The sequence below is a fragment of the Eptesicus fuscus genome, chromosome 19, assembly GCF_027574615.1.
Source record: "Eptesicus fuscus isolate TK198812 chromosome 19, DD_ASM_mEF_20220401, whole genome shotgun sequence".
Classification (NCBI taxonomy): Eukaryota; Metazoa; Chordata; class Mammalia; order Chiroptera; family Vespertilionidae; genus Eptesicus; species Eptesicus fuscus.
The window spans coordinates 11209660-11225351 of record NC_072491.1 but is presented as its reverse complement, the minus strand read 5'-3'; the positions used below and the strand labels follow the sequence as shown (position 1 = coordinate 11225351).

Genomic DNA, 15692 nt, shown 5'->3' with positions numbered 1-15692 from the left:
GACTGAAAGGTCCCAGGTTCGATTCCGGTCAAGGGCACTTACCTTGGTTGCGGGCACATCCCCAGTAGGAGATGTGCAGGAGGCAGCTGATCGATGTTTCTCTCTCATCGATGTTTCTAACTCTCTATCCCTCTCCCTTCCTCTCTGTAAAAAAGTCAATAAAATATATTAAAAAAAAAAAAAAGAAGAAGAAGAAGAAGAAGAAGAAGCAGGTCCAGCTTTCCAGGGACTTAAGGTCTAAAAGGAAACACTCAATATTACATGCATAAGGGGTGGGGGAGATTAAGAAACTTAAGAAAATTTAAAAATTTGTTTTAAAAATTCAGAAAGTTAAAAATTAAGGCCACACATGAACACAACACAATCGGAGTACTTACATTGTGAGAAAAAGTAAAATAGCGGCGATAGTGTTTCGTTGTTACTCAGAGACTATACACATTGAGCCAGATTTGTGAGTGGTGGTTTTAATTTAATTGGTTGTTCCTTGGAATGATCAGGCTATCAGACTTATTAAGGTAACGGGTATAGCAGCAGGCGCTCTGAACTCGGAGTCACAGAGGTGGGTTTGAACCTCGACCATTTAGCTTTGTGTCCTGAAACAGGCTGAATAACCTCTCTAAACACCAGGGTGTCAGCCTCTGGACTGAGGAGAGAGCCCTGTCTGGCAGCTGCTGTGCGAGCCACAGGAGCTAATGCACACCAACGCGATCAGCACGGCCGCCCGGCCTATCAGAGGCTCGCAGGGAACGTTTCCCTCTCCTTGCCTTCTTTGAAAAGTTTAATGTTAGCCCGGCTGGTGCGGCTCAGCAGTTGAGTGTTGACCCACGAACCAAAAGATCACCAGTTCGATTCTCGGTCAGTGCACATGCCCGGTTTGCGGGCTCCATCCCCAGTAGAGGTGCATGCGGGAGGCAGCCGATTGATGGTGTTTCTCTCTCATCAATGTTTCTCTCTCTCTCCCTTCCTCTCTCTCTAAAAATCAATAAAACCATATTTAACAACAACAACAAAAGAAAAGTTTAATGTTAAGAATGCTGTGCTGCTGTCTGTTTTTAGTAGGCATTATGGCGCTCTCCTAATTTGTAAACAATGACCTTCACATTGCTCCTTCCTTCTCCTCACAGGGAGGCCGCGTTGAGATTGAAGCCGTAGCTGTCCAAGGCCCTCTCACATCATGACTCTAAGTGGGCCCGGGCTTACTGAGTCTGGAATTTCAATGTTTGTAAATTAACATCTTAATTTTTACAATCGATGTTGGAAAGTGTAAGACTGACTAAAATATCTGAAGTGTTATGGAAATACCATATAATAAGGGCAATTGAACATGAATTGAAAATGAGGTGATGAATCCAGTTACTGATATAAATTTCATTTATGCACACTCATAAGTGAGAAACAAAGAGTATCGCTAATTCAGTTAAATCCTTTTAATTTAATGTGAAATATTCAATTCTCATGTCAGATATATGATTCTGCTTTTACTTGAGTAAAATTAAAAATTTAAGTTTGAATGGTTGACGTAAAGGAGAAGAAAGTGGACCAAAATTCTATATAGCTAATATTTTTCTAATGGAAATAAAGGAGACATGCAGATTTTCCATGGTGTGATTCTGTTCACTTATTTTTTAACAGTTTAATTTTGTACATTAGAGCACATTACCTGATTAAAGATATGGGACCATGAAGTTAAAATGCCAACTATTTCTTTCTCAAAACTTATTTCTGACTTCGTACATTTTTACAATGTTGTAATCAGACTACATGTAACCATTTTGTGTTTGTTCTTTAAAGTCTTTTTAACATTTTTAGACAACTACTACATGAATACCTCCATGTTGTAACATAAACTTAAACACAAAATTATATAGATGAAAAAGTAAAAGTCTCCTTCAGTCACTCTCTATTCCACTTACCTCCCCAAAGAGAAAAATACCCAGCAGACAGCTTCCTACTCATCAACTGGTTGCCTCCTGCACGTATCCCCAACTGGGGGTGGGGAGCAAACCAGCAACCCAGGTATGTGCCCTTGACCAGGAATTGTACCCACAACCCTTGGTGAGTGGGATAATGCTCTAACCACTTAGCAACATGGGTCAGGGGAATAAGCAACATTTTTTTAATGGAAGGGGAAACCTTTCACTTAAGGCTCTACCACAGACGGCATTACTAATGTCCTTAACAAAAAGATTTAAATTTTATAGGGCATTTTTACATAGAGTGTACCAATATTATTCTCCTCCCCACTGTACAGTTTCCCTGATTATTAACAACCTTCATTCGTGTGGTACATTTGTTACAATTGATGAGCCAATATTAACATATCGTTATTTAACTAACGTCTCTAGTTTATATTAGGCTTCAGTCTTGGGGTTGTGCATCCCATGGTTTTTGACAATTGCATAATGACATGTATCCACCATTACAGTATCATACAGAATAGTTTTTCCTGCCTTAAAACCTCCTGTGCTCCACCTACTCATCCCTCACCTACCATGCCCCCCAAATCCTTGGCAACCAGTAATTTTTTTTTTTTGCCTTTTCCAGAATGTCATATAGCTGGGGTCATGCTGTATGTAGCCTTTTCAGACTGACTTCTTTCACTTAGCAACGTGCATGTCTCTTTGTGACTTGATAGCTCATTTCTTTTTATTGTCAAATAATAGAAAGCCTTTAATCTTCATCATTGCTATGTGCCAAGCATTCTAAGAGCTTTATACATACAAATTTATTTAATCCTGACTATTTCATAAGGCAGGTATTAGTAATATCCCCATTTTACAGATGAAACAGAGAGCTTAAGAAACTCGCCCAAAATGATGGAACAGGATTTGAATGCAAGTACTCTGGCTTTAGAGTCCATGTCCTTAACCACCATGCATACTATTCAGGGGGCAGACGCTCAACACAGGAGCTGCCCCCTGGTGGTCAGTGCACTCCCACAGCCAACCTCCCGCTCTGACCAACCTGTGGTCCCTCCCCCGGCTAGGCTGAGAGACCCCACCCATGCACTAATTCATGCACCGGGCCTCTAATATATTTATAATGTATGTATTTTATACACTCAAATTCAGAATGATATATTTTACCTGTGAGATTGGCTTTTCTCTACTATAAAAGTGTTTATTGTAGCCCAGCTGAGTGGCTAAGTTGGTTGGAGCATCATCCTATGTGTGCACTGAAAGGTTGCTGGTTTGATTCCTGGTCAGGGTACAAACCTGGGTTTCGGGTTCAATCCCCAGTTGGGGTGAGTATGTGAGGAAACTGATTGATGTTTCTCTCTCACATTGATGTTCCTCTCTTTCTCTCTCTCTCTCTGTCTCCCTCCCTCTCTTCCTCGCCCTCTCTTCCTCTTTCTAAGCATGTCCTTGAGTGAGGATTAAAAAATAATAATAAAACAACTTTTTAGGCTGGGCCTAAGGGGCATACGTATGGATAGGTCATGACTTCAAATTCAAACCCTAGAGTTAAAGAGCTGGAAATAAAGTGCTGGTACCCAAGCTGTTGGCTTGTTAGTGGCGGGGTTGGGAGTCTGAGTCTTCTTTCCACTCTGAAGGAGAATCACTAGATTTTGTTCCATGTGAAAAGGAACACTGACTCAAACATCTGAATGTTCCTTTCAAACATTCAGAGAGCAATCTCATTGAAGTGTGTTATCATTAAATAAATGATCAAAAAAATATAGGTAAACTCAAACATTCAGGGGTAGATATTTACAATGATAAACACTTTTTTTCTGAGAATGATTTTAGTCATTAATGGAAAATAATGGGATTAATAAAACATTTGCAAACTTGCACATTACAACTATATAATAATGTTTTTTGAGAAAGAGTTCTTTCAAGCATGAGTTCTGAAGAGATCTCTGTTACATGTTAAAAAAAAAAATCCACATTTACTTAATAGTCATAAAAATCCCTTTATGCCTGTTAAGTAAATGAATCCTACTATTCCGGTACTTGATAAAAGTATAATTCCACTTTTTAAGGTAATCATTCATATTTACACTAAGCTTTAATATTTTCTACTTACTAGATATCTATATAAAAATACCTTTTGGTCATGAAAAATATCTTTGCATTACAAAATGTAGCTTGAAAGATGTTTATATCAGTTCTGATTTATATAACTTTCTTACCTAAAAATATTGCCCTTTTTGGAACTGCACCAAATATATAGCTTGTTACTGAGCTTGAGCCAAACCGGCTAGGGCTGAAATACTTTAAAAAGTCAATTAACTTAGAACACCTTTAATGTCAGTCAAAAGGGTAACATCAGATGGAATACCTCACATTAGTGTAAAATCTACACTTGATTCAAAATGGCACATGGAAGATGTGTAGCCTTTCACTGTGAAAACGCCTCATCTCGCAGCAGCACCGGAGTTTGAATTCCTCTGACAAGGATTTCGTTAACATCTTTAACATAACATGATGAGTAAGGCTCTACAGCAGCAGATAGACTCAAGAGGAGAAGGTAATTAGATGACATACTTTCTACGGTTTCTACCAGCCTTCCATTCTGTGCTAGGAAAGACATCCTAGGTATAGTTTGCATCATTTTGTTGTTCATTCTTATTCCACAGTAATTATAACTGTGTGACTTTATTATCCTGAGCTCCCTAAAATCTGCTAACTCCCTCCTCCAGCCACCTATACCTAAAGGGTTATACTTTCATTTTAGGGTCTCATTTCCTATATGGAATTGACCCATTGCCACAATGAAGAAAACACCCTCAAACTCTTTAATGATCATAAACCCTAGTTGTTATTGGCTCTGGCTATTGACATTAAGGGAGGATCTGTAACCACAAGCTTCCTTACATTTTTCTGTCCTCTGTGATGACACTCTGTGTCCATTCACCCTTCTGTCACCATACCTATCTGTGTGGCTGCTGAAAGGTCCACAGCTTCTCCTGTTTCGTCTTCTTTTGTTTCAGCTCTTTCACTTACTTTCTCCATCTCTGTTTCAACCTCTTCTCCTGTCTCACCTGGAAAAGTAACCAAAGGAGATATTAAGAGATGCTTATTTAGCATCAATAATAAAGTACTCACAGCTGGTTTCCAATGGGGACTGATTGTTGTTGTTGTTAATCCTCGCCCAAGAATATTTTATCCACTGATTTTTTAGAGAGATTGGAAGAGAGAGGGAGAGAGAGAGAGAGAAACATCGATAGGTTGCCTCTTGCACATGCCCCAATAGGGAATTTAACCCTGGACCCTTCAGTGCCCGGGCTGACACTCAACCACTGCTACACTGGCCAGGGCTGAGGACAGCTCTTACTCTTTAGGTCTAAACAATGGGTTGTTTTTTTTTGGTTTGTTTTTTTTTTTGGTGGTTTCAAGAAAGGTGATCACCCTGGTTCTCTCAGGTCCTCTGAATGCCAATAACAACCCTTCTGAATCTGGACACTGCACATACAAATCTATTTCCCTAAGAAGTCGATTTGGACAACATTGGCCCCATGCTCATGGGTGGAGCCAAGAAGCAGCTGCCTCTTTGATAGGGACAATGTTCCTATTGACCAAAGTCCCTGTGACCTCCGCATGACCTTCCATGTGCCCTACACTTCACTCCCTCTCATTATCCTACGCCCTGAAGCAGGGGTCCTCAAACTTTTTAAACAGGGGGCCAGTTCACTGTCCCTCAGAGAGAAGGAGGGGAGTCGGAGAGTGCGGTGCACATTCCACATTCCACACTTGCGCACTGCGGGCCTGGGACGAGTCGGCTACTAAGCAGGACAGGCAGCGGCGGCAAAAACACCCGGTGGGCCGGATAAATGTCCTCGGTGGGCCGCATGTGGCCCGCGGGCCAGTTTGAGGACCCCTGCAAAGACTTGACTTTGCCAACCCTGGTCTAACAAATATATGCTTTTTCTTGTTTCTTCCTTGTTACTCCCAGAGTACTTTTACATATCTACATCAAAGTGCTCATCTCAATAGATTGTGGTAATCTGTTTAAATTCTGCCTTCTTCCCACTAGACTGTGACCCCCTTGAGAACAGGAGCTATCTCTTACTCCTTCTGCACCCTAGCACCTCGCCTATGATTAAGCACACAAACCACTGTGTTAATAAATGAAAGAATTAAGAAAGAGGAATAAATGCTTCACTTAATTATAGTGTGAAGCTAAAATTAGCCAAAATGTAAATCATGCCCCAGAAGAAATGTTATTTTTTATAATAACTCCAATAAAGTACAGTAAGGCACCATTTATTTTTTCTGGCAAGATACACTTAAAAAACACCATATGCCAAAACAATAAATTTCCTCTAGTATTCTCTTAAAGGTAAAAAGAGTATAGAAAGAGCCCTAGCCGGTTTGGCTCAGTGGATAGAGCGTCGGCCTGTGGACTGAAGGGTCCTGGGTTTGATTCCGGTCAGGGGCACATGCCCAGGCTGCAGGCTCAATCCCCAGTAAGGAGCGTGCAGGAGGCAGCTGATCAGTGATTCTCTCTCATCATTGATGTCTCTCTCTCTCTGTCTCTCTCTCTCTCTCTCTGTCTCTCTCTGAAATCAATAAAAATAAAAAAGGAGTATAGGAGAACAAGGGCAGAGTAATTTTCTAAGGATAAAACTGGCAATGATAAAAATTACACTCTAAGATCCATTATTTGTGTGTTCTTTCATGAGGAGGTCAATTCCTCCACTAACCATGTATTCATCTTTACTTTGGAACCTCACACCACACATGGGACCTGATGAAGAGTAAACATGGGAAAGTCCAGAAATTTTAACATGTTGGCTTTAATATTCTGTTCTATTCAATGATGAAACTCTAGGTTAAAAATCTGGACACAGAATGTGCTTTAGAACATTTTGCTGGAAAGCCAAATGCCTGTTTTCCAGATATGGAAACCTTTTTGATTTGGGTCAAACGAACTTCAACCACCTGTAACAGATACTTCAGTGTGTGTATAAGCCACTTCCTCCCCCACCCCCAGGGATGACCTCTTATGAAGCCCATCTAAACATCCTGAATCTTGAACAGCATCTCTTACCTTCAAGGTTTTGGTCCTCCTTTTTAGTGTGAATTTTCCTGACCATTTCCATGTTTGACCCTATTTCCAGAGTTCCTGCTGGATGCTCCACGCTTCCGACTACTCCTTCAGGTTGAATCTGCTCCATGTTCACCAGACCTTCAGGAGTTTTATGAACCAAATCATCCTTTACAGCTGTTTCCACAAGCTGACTTCCTTCCGATATTTCCAGAAATCCTTTCCCTCTGGACACTGTTTCTAGAAGTTGGGATCGCTCATCTCTCCCCAGTGTTTCTTGAAGTTGATGTTCCTCAGCTGTTTCAACAGGCTGACTTCCTTCCAATATCTCTGGAGACTCAGTCTCCTTGGGAACTGTGTCTAGGAGTTGGGGCTTTTCTGGAGGTTGTGACTCTCTACCTGCTTCCAGAGGTGGAATTTTTCCAGCTCTTCTTAGGGGTTTCATCTCTCTGGCAGTTTGTGGAGTCTCGGTGTCTCCTGCTGCTCCAGGGGAGTCCCTCTCGCCTGCTGTCCTCAAAGGCTGATGCCTGGCTTCTGTTCCTAAAGGTTCCATCTCGGCATTTCCTTCTAAAGGCCGGGCCTCTGTCACTGCTCCCACGTCTTTCTTTTCTCCTGCTCCTGGAGTTTCATCTTTGCCATCTTGCTGAAGTGGCCCAGACTCCTTGGGTCCCTCTAGAGGTTGAATCTTCTCCGTGGATCCCAGCGGGTCTGCAGCATCCTTTGCCAGGGGCTGATCATGAAGGGATTTAACACCATTAGCTGCAGACACTGCTGAAATCTTGAGCTTCTCTAATGGAGGAAGGCTTTCCTTTTGTGCCTTGTCATAAGTAGTAGATTCTCTTCCCAATGTAAGGGGTTTGGGTTGGACAAAGCAGGACTCACTTTCTTCTGTGGATGAAAAATACATATTTGAAGTTACTTTTTGATCGTCCATTTGAAAAATAAAAAGAAAATACACATTCTTGTTTAGTTTCTATCTTGAGAAAGTATATTGCTATCAAGAAGTAGATTTGACAGTTCAAGACAGTCCTGGGTACAATTGAGTAGAGAAAGGCAATATCATGACCCTAACACTCCCTAATTCAAGTCTCTTGGCTGTCTTCAGCTCACACACCTCACCCTGAGCATTAAGGTCCTTCAAAAATCACAGTGTTTTTCCCCCTGTTTGCTCCTTATGCACTTTCTCATGGTTCCTGTCCCACATTCTAATTTAGTACGTTTTGTTTTCTCATGTTCTTGTCCCTGTTCTACCCTTCTTCCTCCTTAGATGTAGCTGAAAATTTCACCAGGTGTGGTCCTTGGGCTGCTTGAAATGTCTCACTTTCCTCCTAAAGTAGAAGGACCCTCAGTGAAAGGAGAAGGCCTCATGACCGAGAAGCCCCATTAGGTCAAGACTAAGATGTCTGGGGAGGAAGGTGGCATGCTCAGTTCAGCCCGAGTTTCATTTCATTTTGGGGGCACAGTGGGAAGAGAAATTAGGAGAGATTTGAGAAGCATGCCTTTTAATGGTGGCTCTTCCTCTAACTGTGTGACCTGGGGAACTTAGCTCCCAATGATCTCGTCTGTAAAATGGCAGTGAACCTGTCTCTCCCACCTGTCTCAGCGCTCCATGAGCCACCGCCTCACATTAAACAATGAATGAAAAGTCAATGTGGCAATACATGTTTATACTCTTTGACCCAGTGATCCTACTTCTAGAAATTTATCCTAAAAGCATAAATGTCAGGGAAATGCTTTGGGGGAAAGTATATCATCCCAGTATTCTTTATAATCGCTAAAGCTGGAAAACAACGTAAAATCTAAAAACTGTGGGAAAAGATAAATATTCTACTGGGTGAAATATGACTGTACCATGAAAAAAGATGATTATGAGGAGCATATGCTAAAATAAGAAAATAATTGATATATGTTAAAAAATCAGCACTCACCATTGGGTTAATCAAATTAAATAATGTATATAAAGTGTTCATTAGAACAAGTTACCCTAATCAGAAATGACACGTTTCTACCCAGCAAGGAGGAGACCTTGAGCAGTATTTCCTACCCCATGGGTGACAGATCAGACATCCCAAAGACCTCACTGGCCTGTCTGCAGGGCTCTCTAGAGAATCAGTGAGCAGTATTTCCTACCCCATGGGTGACAGATCAGACATCCCAAAAACCTCACTGGCCTGTCTGCAGGGCTCTCTAGAGAATCAGTGAGCAGTATTTCCTACCCCATGGGTGACAGATCAGACATCCCAAAAACCTCACTGGCCTGTCTGCAGGGTTCTCTAGAGAATCAGTGAGAAAGGGGGATCTTTGCATCTTTCCCTTGTTGCCACCATCTCTAGGTTCTCGTAGGTTTTGAGCTTTGGGGACCAGGGATGCAGCATGAGTCAGCTCAAGGGAAGAGCCTAGTCATATTCCTTCTCCTATTTTTACTTTGCTTTCCTCTCAGTTCCATTCATTTCTTTATCCATCCATCCAACACACATTTGTGGAGCTAACTGTGGTACTACTCTACATACCTTTGCCCCTTTCCCTCATCCGTGTATGTAGAAAGGCTGTCCTTGTGTGCCATGGCACACACGCGAATCCCCAAAGGCGCATTCTGTTAGTCGACAGATGTTAACAAGGCACTCGTTTTGAAGAGAGGTGAACTTAAGCAATATCCCATGTAGGGAAGTATGAAACCATCAGTGTAAAAAAAAAAAAAAAATCCTATAGAGGGCCAATAAAAATCAGGCAAACCACTTTTCTTTTATAGTAGAAATACTTGGATTTACTTATTTAAAATTAGTTTTGACCATCACAAAGTAAATGCAATACATTTCGAAGGTAAACCTAAATTTTAAATTTAACTACAGAGAAACAAGAGCACATAGTTGGAAAGATGCCTCAGAACGCTTGATAGCACACATAATTTCCATGGAATTTTAACTGTTAAAAACAATGTTTTTTGTTGTGTGTGTTTTTTCAGTCTTCATCCTTAAAGGGCAAAGCTCTGCCTCCCTGGGCGGTTCCCAAGGAGGGGTTCAAGGGATGAACAACAGTAACAGCGCTGACAGCAGAGAAGCTGTGAGGTCATCAGGGTATTTCCCAGACATTAACACTCACTTGCAGAGCTTTAGTCTGGAATTCGGATTTTTAAAAAACCAATCGTTACCCAGTACTGCCTACACTTGCACACACCAGGATCTGAAGCCTAGCCAAGTCTGATGCTTTTATCAGTTTTGGTGAGCCTTTCAGTAACCCCCCCACAAGTATCAGGTTTTTATTTTAAACTTGATGTTGTAAAACATTAACATAAGTGAAACTGTACACAGGAGCTGGGACACGTGGCAACCTCACAGGAGCCTGATTTAACAGGATACAATAAAACTTTGTTTTGCTGTGTTGACCTTTTCCTGTCTGACTAGAAGACCCTCTTAACAACCCAACACTCTCTTCCTGAGCCCATCTTGGCCAAAATGACCTTCCAGTTTCTGTATTCTGTGGGTCCCGATTCCTACTCTCTCTCTGCTTTTCTAAGTAGTACTCCCACCCCCCTAAATTCCCACCTCTGTTTACCCATTCACTCACCCATCCACACACTCTACAGAAACGGACTGCATTCCTCCTAGGTGTAAGGTGACATGACAAGCTCTGGCAGAACCGAACCGAGACCCCAGACAGAACTGGAGTTTGTGAGAAGAGCAGGGGTTCAGAGTCTCACCTAGTAAGCCCCAGCCCCATCACTTCCTAGCTGTGAGACCTTGGGCAAGTTACGTATCCTCACTAAGCTGCGGTTTTCTAGCTGTGTTTGGTTATCTAATGTTTGCTTTACTTATTAGGCTCTTGTAGGAACTAGATGAGATCATGGGCTAAAAATCTTGGAAACAAGTGGGTGCTCCTATCTTATCTCCTGATTCCTGCTCTGTTCCCCTGTTTTGATGCAGCTGCACCAAAGCCTTCAGTTTTAGAAAAAGATTTATTGTATTGTTGATGAGAGTGTAAACTAGTATCACCCTGTGGAAGTCATTCAGGCAGTTACCTATCAAATTATAAATGCCCTCTCCCACTCTGGGAAACTGTCTACAGTCACGCTTGCACACATTCAAAATGACGTATGTATAAAGGAATTCAATAGCAGCCATTTGCAACAGGAAAAGACTGAAAACAAATAGGGGACTGGTTAAGGAAATCACACACTGTGTTCTTTAAACAAGTATAAAAAAGGAGAAAGTTCTCTATATACCAATATAGAAAAATCTCCATGTTGGTAGGTGAAAAAAACAAGGTGAAGACTACTGGTTATAATACACTGTATTTCATGAACAAAGATGGGTGAGAGAAATAATATTTGCAACTATAAAGAAACTTTGGAAGAACACACAAAAATTTTTTTTACTCGTAGGTGAGATCAGAACTAAGCAGGTGGTGGGGCTGGGATAGGAGGTATGATTTGCACTGTATGCATTTTTCAAATGTTTTCATTTTTTTTGAGCCATATATGTAGTTCTTGTATTCCTTTTTAATTCACTGTACATAATAACCAGGGCTACCGCAAAGACTTACCAAACATTCTCTGAGTACCAGACTTTCAAGGGAACCACAAAGATATACAAGACTTAGTCCAGCTTGGCCAGTGTGGCTCAATGGTTGAGCATTGACCTATGAACCAGGAGGTCACAGTTTGCTTCCCAGTCAGGGCACATGCCTGGGTTTCACGCTCGATCCCCAGTGTGGGGCACCCAGGAGGCAGCTGATCCATTATTCTCCCTATTCATTGATGTTTCTATCTTCTTCTCCCTCTCCCTTCCTCTCTGAAATCAATAAATGTATATATATTTTTAAAAATTATTCAGTCCAGAGAGTTCTAGCATTTAAAAGACAAATCCTATTTGTATAATATCTATATGCAAGAAAAGCCTATAAAAATTCATGTTAGTGTTACTGATGTTTGTTCTTCAATTTAAAAAAATTGTCTACTTAGGACTGAAATTCACTGTGTGAAAACACTGGTTGAAGACTGAAGGTATCTCCACGATACAAATAACAATTGACATAATTGTGTGAAATTCAAGCCTCATCCGATTGCCTTGGCAGCAAGCAGGGACTCCACACAGTTAGTGTGGAGGCTAGGACAAACAAATGACTAGCTGTGAGTGGAAAGGTACACATTAACCCAGCAATGAATTTGTCAATAATTACCATCTATTTACTTTGTCTACTTTTATGCTTAAGCTGTAAAATCTCAGGAAGAAGTCTGCCCAGGTGGATGGCACTCATTTTGGAACAGAGTTTGGGGAAGAGTTATCCAGGAAACCAGGGCTGGAAGCACTGGGAGGAGGGTTCCCAGGCCAAAGCTTCCGGTCCCTTCAAGTCTGTGAGGTCGACAAGACTTTTGTGTTCAGAGTCCAACGGCTACTCATGGCACTGAAAAGGATAGAAACTGCCCTAATATTTACAACTTGCTTCCACAAACAAGAAATCCCAACTCTATCTGTCTAATTGTCCTTTGGGGAGGGGAAGCATTCAATAAAAATCTGTGACTATCAAGTGCCAGGCACTGTCCTATACTTTGAGGAGCACTAATTAATGACTTACAACCATAGGCCACTCTCTACTTCCTTCCCTAGTCAGCGGTCTTGGAGGTGATGGAAGCTCAGTGGAGTTCAGGATTGACGGGTCAGACTAATGTCTTCATGTGAATGAGCTTTCCTGTTTAGCACAGCAACTCCCTGACCAAGAGCTGCTATCAGATTTAAATTGGAGCCCAGAGAATACGTACCTTCATATTTTAGTTTTACAAGATTTAAGAGCTATAAGTGATCTTAGAGGTAATCTAGTTCAACCCATTATTTATGATTCTTTTGCTGATAATACTGCATCATGTATAACAAACAGATCTTAAGCCAGTAGCAGAAAGTTGATAGATGGAACTGTCAACGAAAATCCAGTCTACATGCTACTTGCTGTATTTTAGCTTTAACCTATGGGGTTCGAAGGTTGATATTGTGAATTTAAAAGAATATCTTATGATATAAAGATTATCTGTATCTCTGTGGGAAGCCACTGGAAGTTTCTTTACATCTCATATACTCTGTTTAAAATATCTCTAAGGCTAAATGGCCTCCAAATATTCCCAGTTAAACTTGGGAAGCAAATATAAACTTCATATTTTACTAACTCTTATTTAGAAATAAATATTTATTATAACATTATAGCTATAGTATTTATATTTGTATGTATTGTATATGTCATTATATTTATATGCTTACTATAATATATATCTAATTTAGAGATCACAATAAATACTCTATTATACTTTATATTTCCTTTGTTGTTTGCATAGTGGATAACCACACCTCTAACAGGAATCAAAGGTGATATAAGGGCAAAACAGATTTAAATCTAGTTATCACAAGCTGGTTTAAGGAGGAATAGGTCAAGTTCTGGAATCAGAGCACCTGAATTCAAAGCCCAGCTCTGACTCTTAAGGAGCCCCTAACCTTGGACAAATTATTTACTCTTACCTAAAAAATGGGGAAATCATAAGACTTAGTCATAACATTGTTATAAGGATTAAATAAAGTAATTCATTCACCAATTCTATAGCAACCGTTGTTAGGCACTGGGGAGCACAGTAGGCAAATGTATGTACAGGACATTTAATAAACTTGGACTGTTTTTATCTAAAAGCACATACACACTTGAGATTTTATATCAAGAAGTTTTGACCTGCAGAAACAGGAATGAATTATTTATCTGGCCTCCAGTATCATGCAGGTGAAATGGTGATGAACGTACAATAGTATCCAATTCCATGAGAGTATTGTCTGAATGAGGCTCAGAAGCAAAACACACCTGTTGATTGACTCAATATGTACATTGAGCATATTATGCAGCGTATTAATTAAATTTCTATGCATCGAAACTGATTGTCAGGTATTTTAACATTTCTTTCAGAACAACATCAGTGTAAACTTAGAACAGCAATGAAAGTATAAATAAACACCAAGAGAGTGCTTGTGACCCAAGTTTATGGTTATTAATATTAGTGATAATTTTTCAAAGGTCATTCACTATTTTATGAGAGGATTAAAAACTCCATTCCACCTATTAAGATAATTTTGCCCCACCCCAAGGGCAACATTCCCTACAATACATGTTTTAAAAATTGATAATGATGATTTCATGCTTTGCTGTTTAAACCAGAATGCTACTCCATGTCCTAGGTTAAAATAATATGCTGTATCTTCCTCAAGCTTTTCCCTTGGGACAGAATGCAAAAGCAACAGCAACCTGGTTTCACAAGATAAAGCATGAAACATCAAGGAAACTGTTCCTTGCACTGGCCTTTTGAGAGCATATTTGGGGGACAGCGGCTTTCGTCTCTTTGGGGGAAAGGCTGGTACATCAGGAATGGGTTTCCATCTTTGCACATTGTTGTCAGTCAGGAGGGGTTTGGAATCACTTTTACATCTGGCTTTAGTTTTTTTTGCCTATTTTTAAACTTTGTATTGCTATCTGTTATCTACTGAAGCTAGAAATAAATGATTATAGACCATGAAAATGACTTCAATAAGACATTTCTGACTAGGACTCAGCGTCTGAGCTTTGAAACAGCATTCATGGAAACCGTACTACAACATCAGAGGAAGAGATTTCTGCTGTAGCAATAACACAAGGTGCTAAAGAAGACCTGTGAAAAGGAATTAATCAGAGTATAAAACTTCCCTAAGTTAGTCTTGAAAAAGACCGAAAACTAGCTTGAAGGAATCTGCTTAACCTTCAGAGGTTTGTCCAAAATGTTAGCCATTCAAAACCTAAGAAGTGAGTCAGCTGTAAAAGCCAGTCATTGTCTACTTCATTAATCCGCTCTTTTTCTTTTCACAGCACTTATCACTGTCAGAAACTATCTTAGTCATTTGTTTAACTTGTTTATTGTCTGTCTCTTCCACCTCCAAACTCCAAAAGTAGTCTCTGTGGTGATGGGGGCAGAGGAGGAGAGGAGAGTCGGGTCGCCAGCATCCAGCCAACCACCTGACTATTATACTGCATACGTGACGCTCAAAATGTACTTGTTGGATTTCTTTATAAAGTTCAGTGATGGCCACTTTTCATCCCTTGCGTTATTTGTCAAGGAATGGAAAAAGTGTATGTGACCTCTTCAAAAGCGCAGGGACCTACCTGAAGCGGTGATGCACATCTGTACTTTCTGCACTTGGCCTTCGCTAACGCGGAGACACTGACCCTCCAAGGCGGTGAAGGCTGGACAGAAACCCGGTATACAGCCCACCCCCCCTCCCCTTACGACCACAACAAAATGGTTCCCAGGGAATTCACCCTGTTCTATAAAATGAAGTTCCGTCCTTTTGGTAAATTAAATAGCATCTATTGTTAAGGACAGGAAATTATCTATTTAAGAGATTCAGGGGCATAATGCCCGCGAGCACACCGGGGACGGAGCAAGCCCAGCGCCCGGCCCTGGCCTCGCGCATCGGGGCGCACGCGGACCGCTGCCCCCTAGGTCGGTCAGCATCGCGGAGAGGGGGCGCTCAGGGTTCCCTCCCCTCCTCGGGGAGGAGCCCGCCCCCTGCCGGGCGGGTGGGCACCAGTCGCACCTTTCGGACCCCGGCTGGGGGGGAGCGAGCCGACCCGAACCCCTGCTCACCGCGGCGGAGTCTGCGGCTGTCGCCGGCCTTGCTGAGGGCGCTGCTGGAGCAGCCCAT

The 15692-nt window shown here is 41.3% G+C and overlaps 2 protein-coding genes across 2 annotated transcripts in view; one reads left to right on the top strand and one right to left on the bottom strand.

Annotated features, from left to right (window-relative positions):
• Positions 1 to 1698, top strand: part of RIDA (reactive intermediate imine deaminase A homolog) — a 15463-nt gene extending 13765 nt beyond the window's left edge. Inside the window, exon 6 of the mRNA XM_008148517.3 lies at positions 1125 to 1698. Within this exon, the coding sequence (XP_008146739.1) occupies positions 1125 to 1178 (54 nt within the window). The 3' untranslated portion in view covers positions 1179 to 1698. The remainder of the gene's footprint in view (positions 1 to 1124) is intronic.
• Positions 1 to 15692, bottom strand: part of ERICH5 (glutamate rich 5) — a 20934-nt gene extending 5242 nt beyond the window's left edge. Inside the window, exons 1-2 of the mRNA XM_054708208.1 lie at positions 15635 to 15692; positions 4877 to 4987 (exon numbers count right to left, since the gene is read on the bottom strand). Coding sequence (XP_054564183.1) covers positions 4877 to 4987; positions 15635 to 15692 — 169 coding nt within the window. The remainder of the gene's footprint in view (positions 1 to 4876; positions 4988 to 15634) is intronic.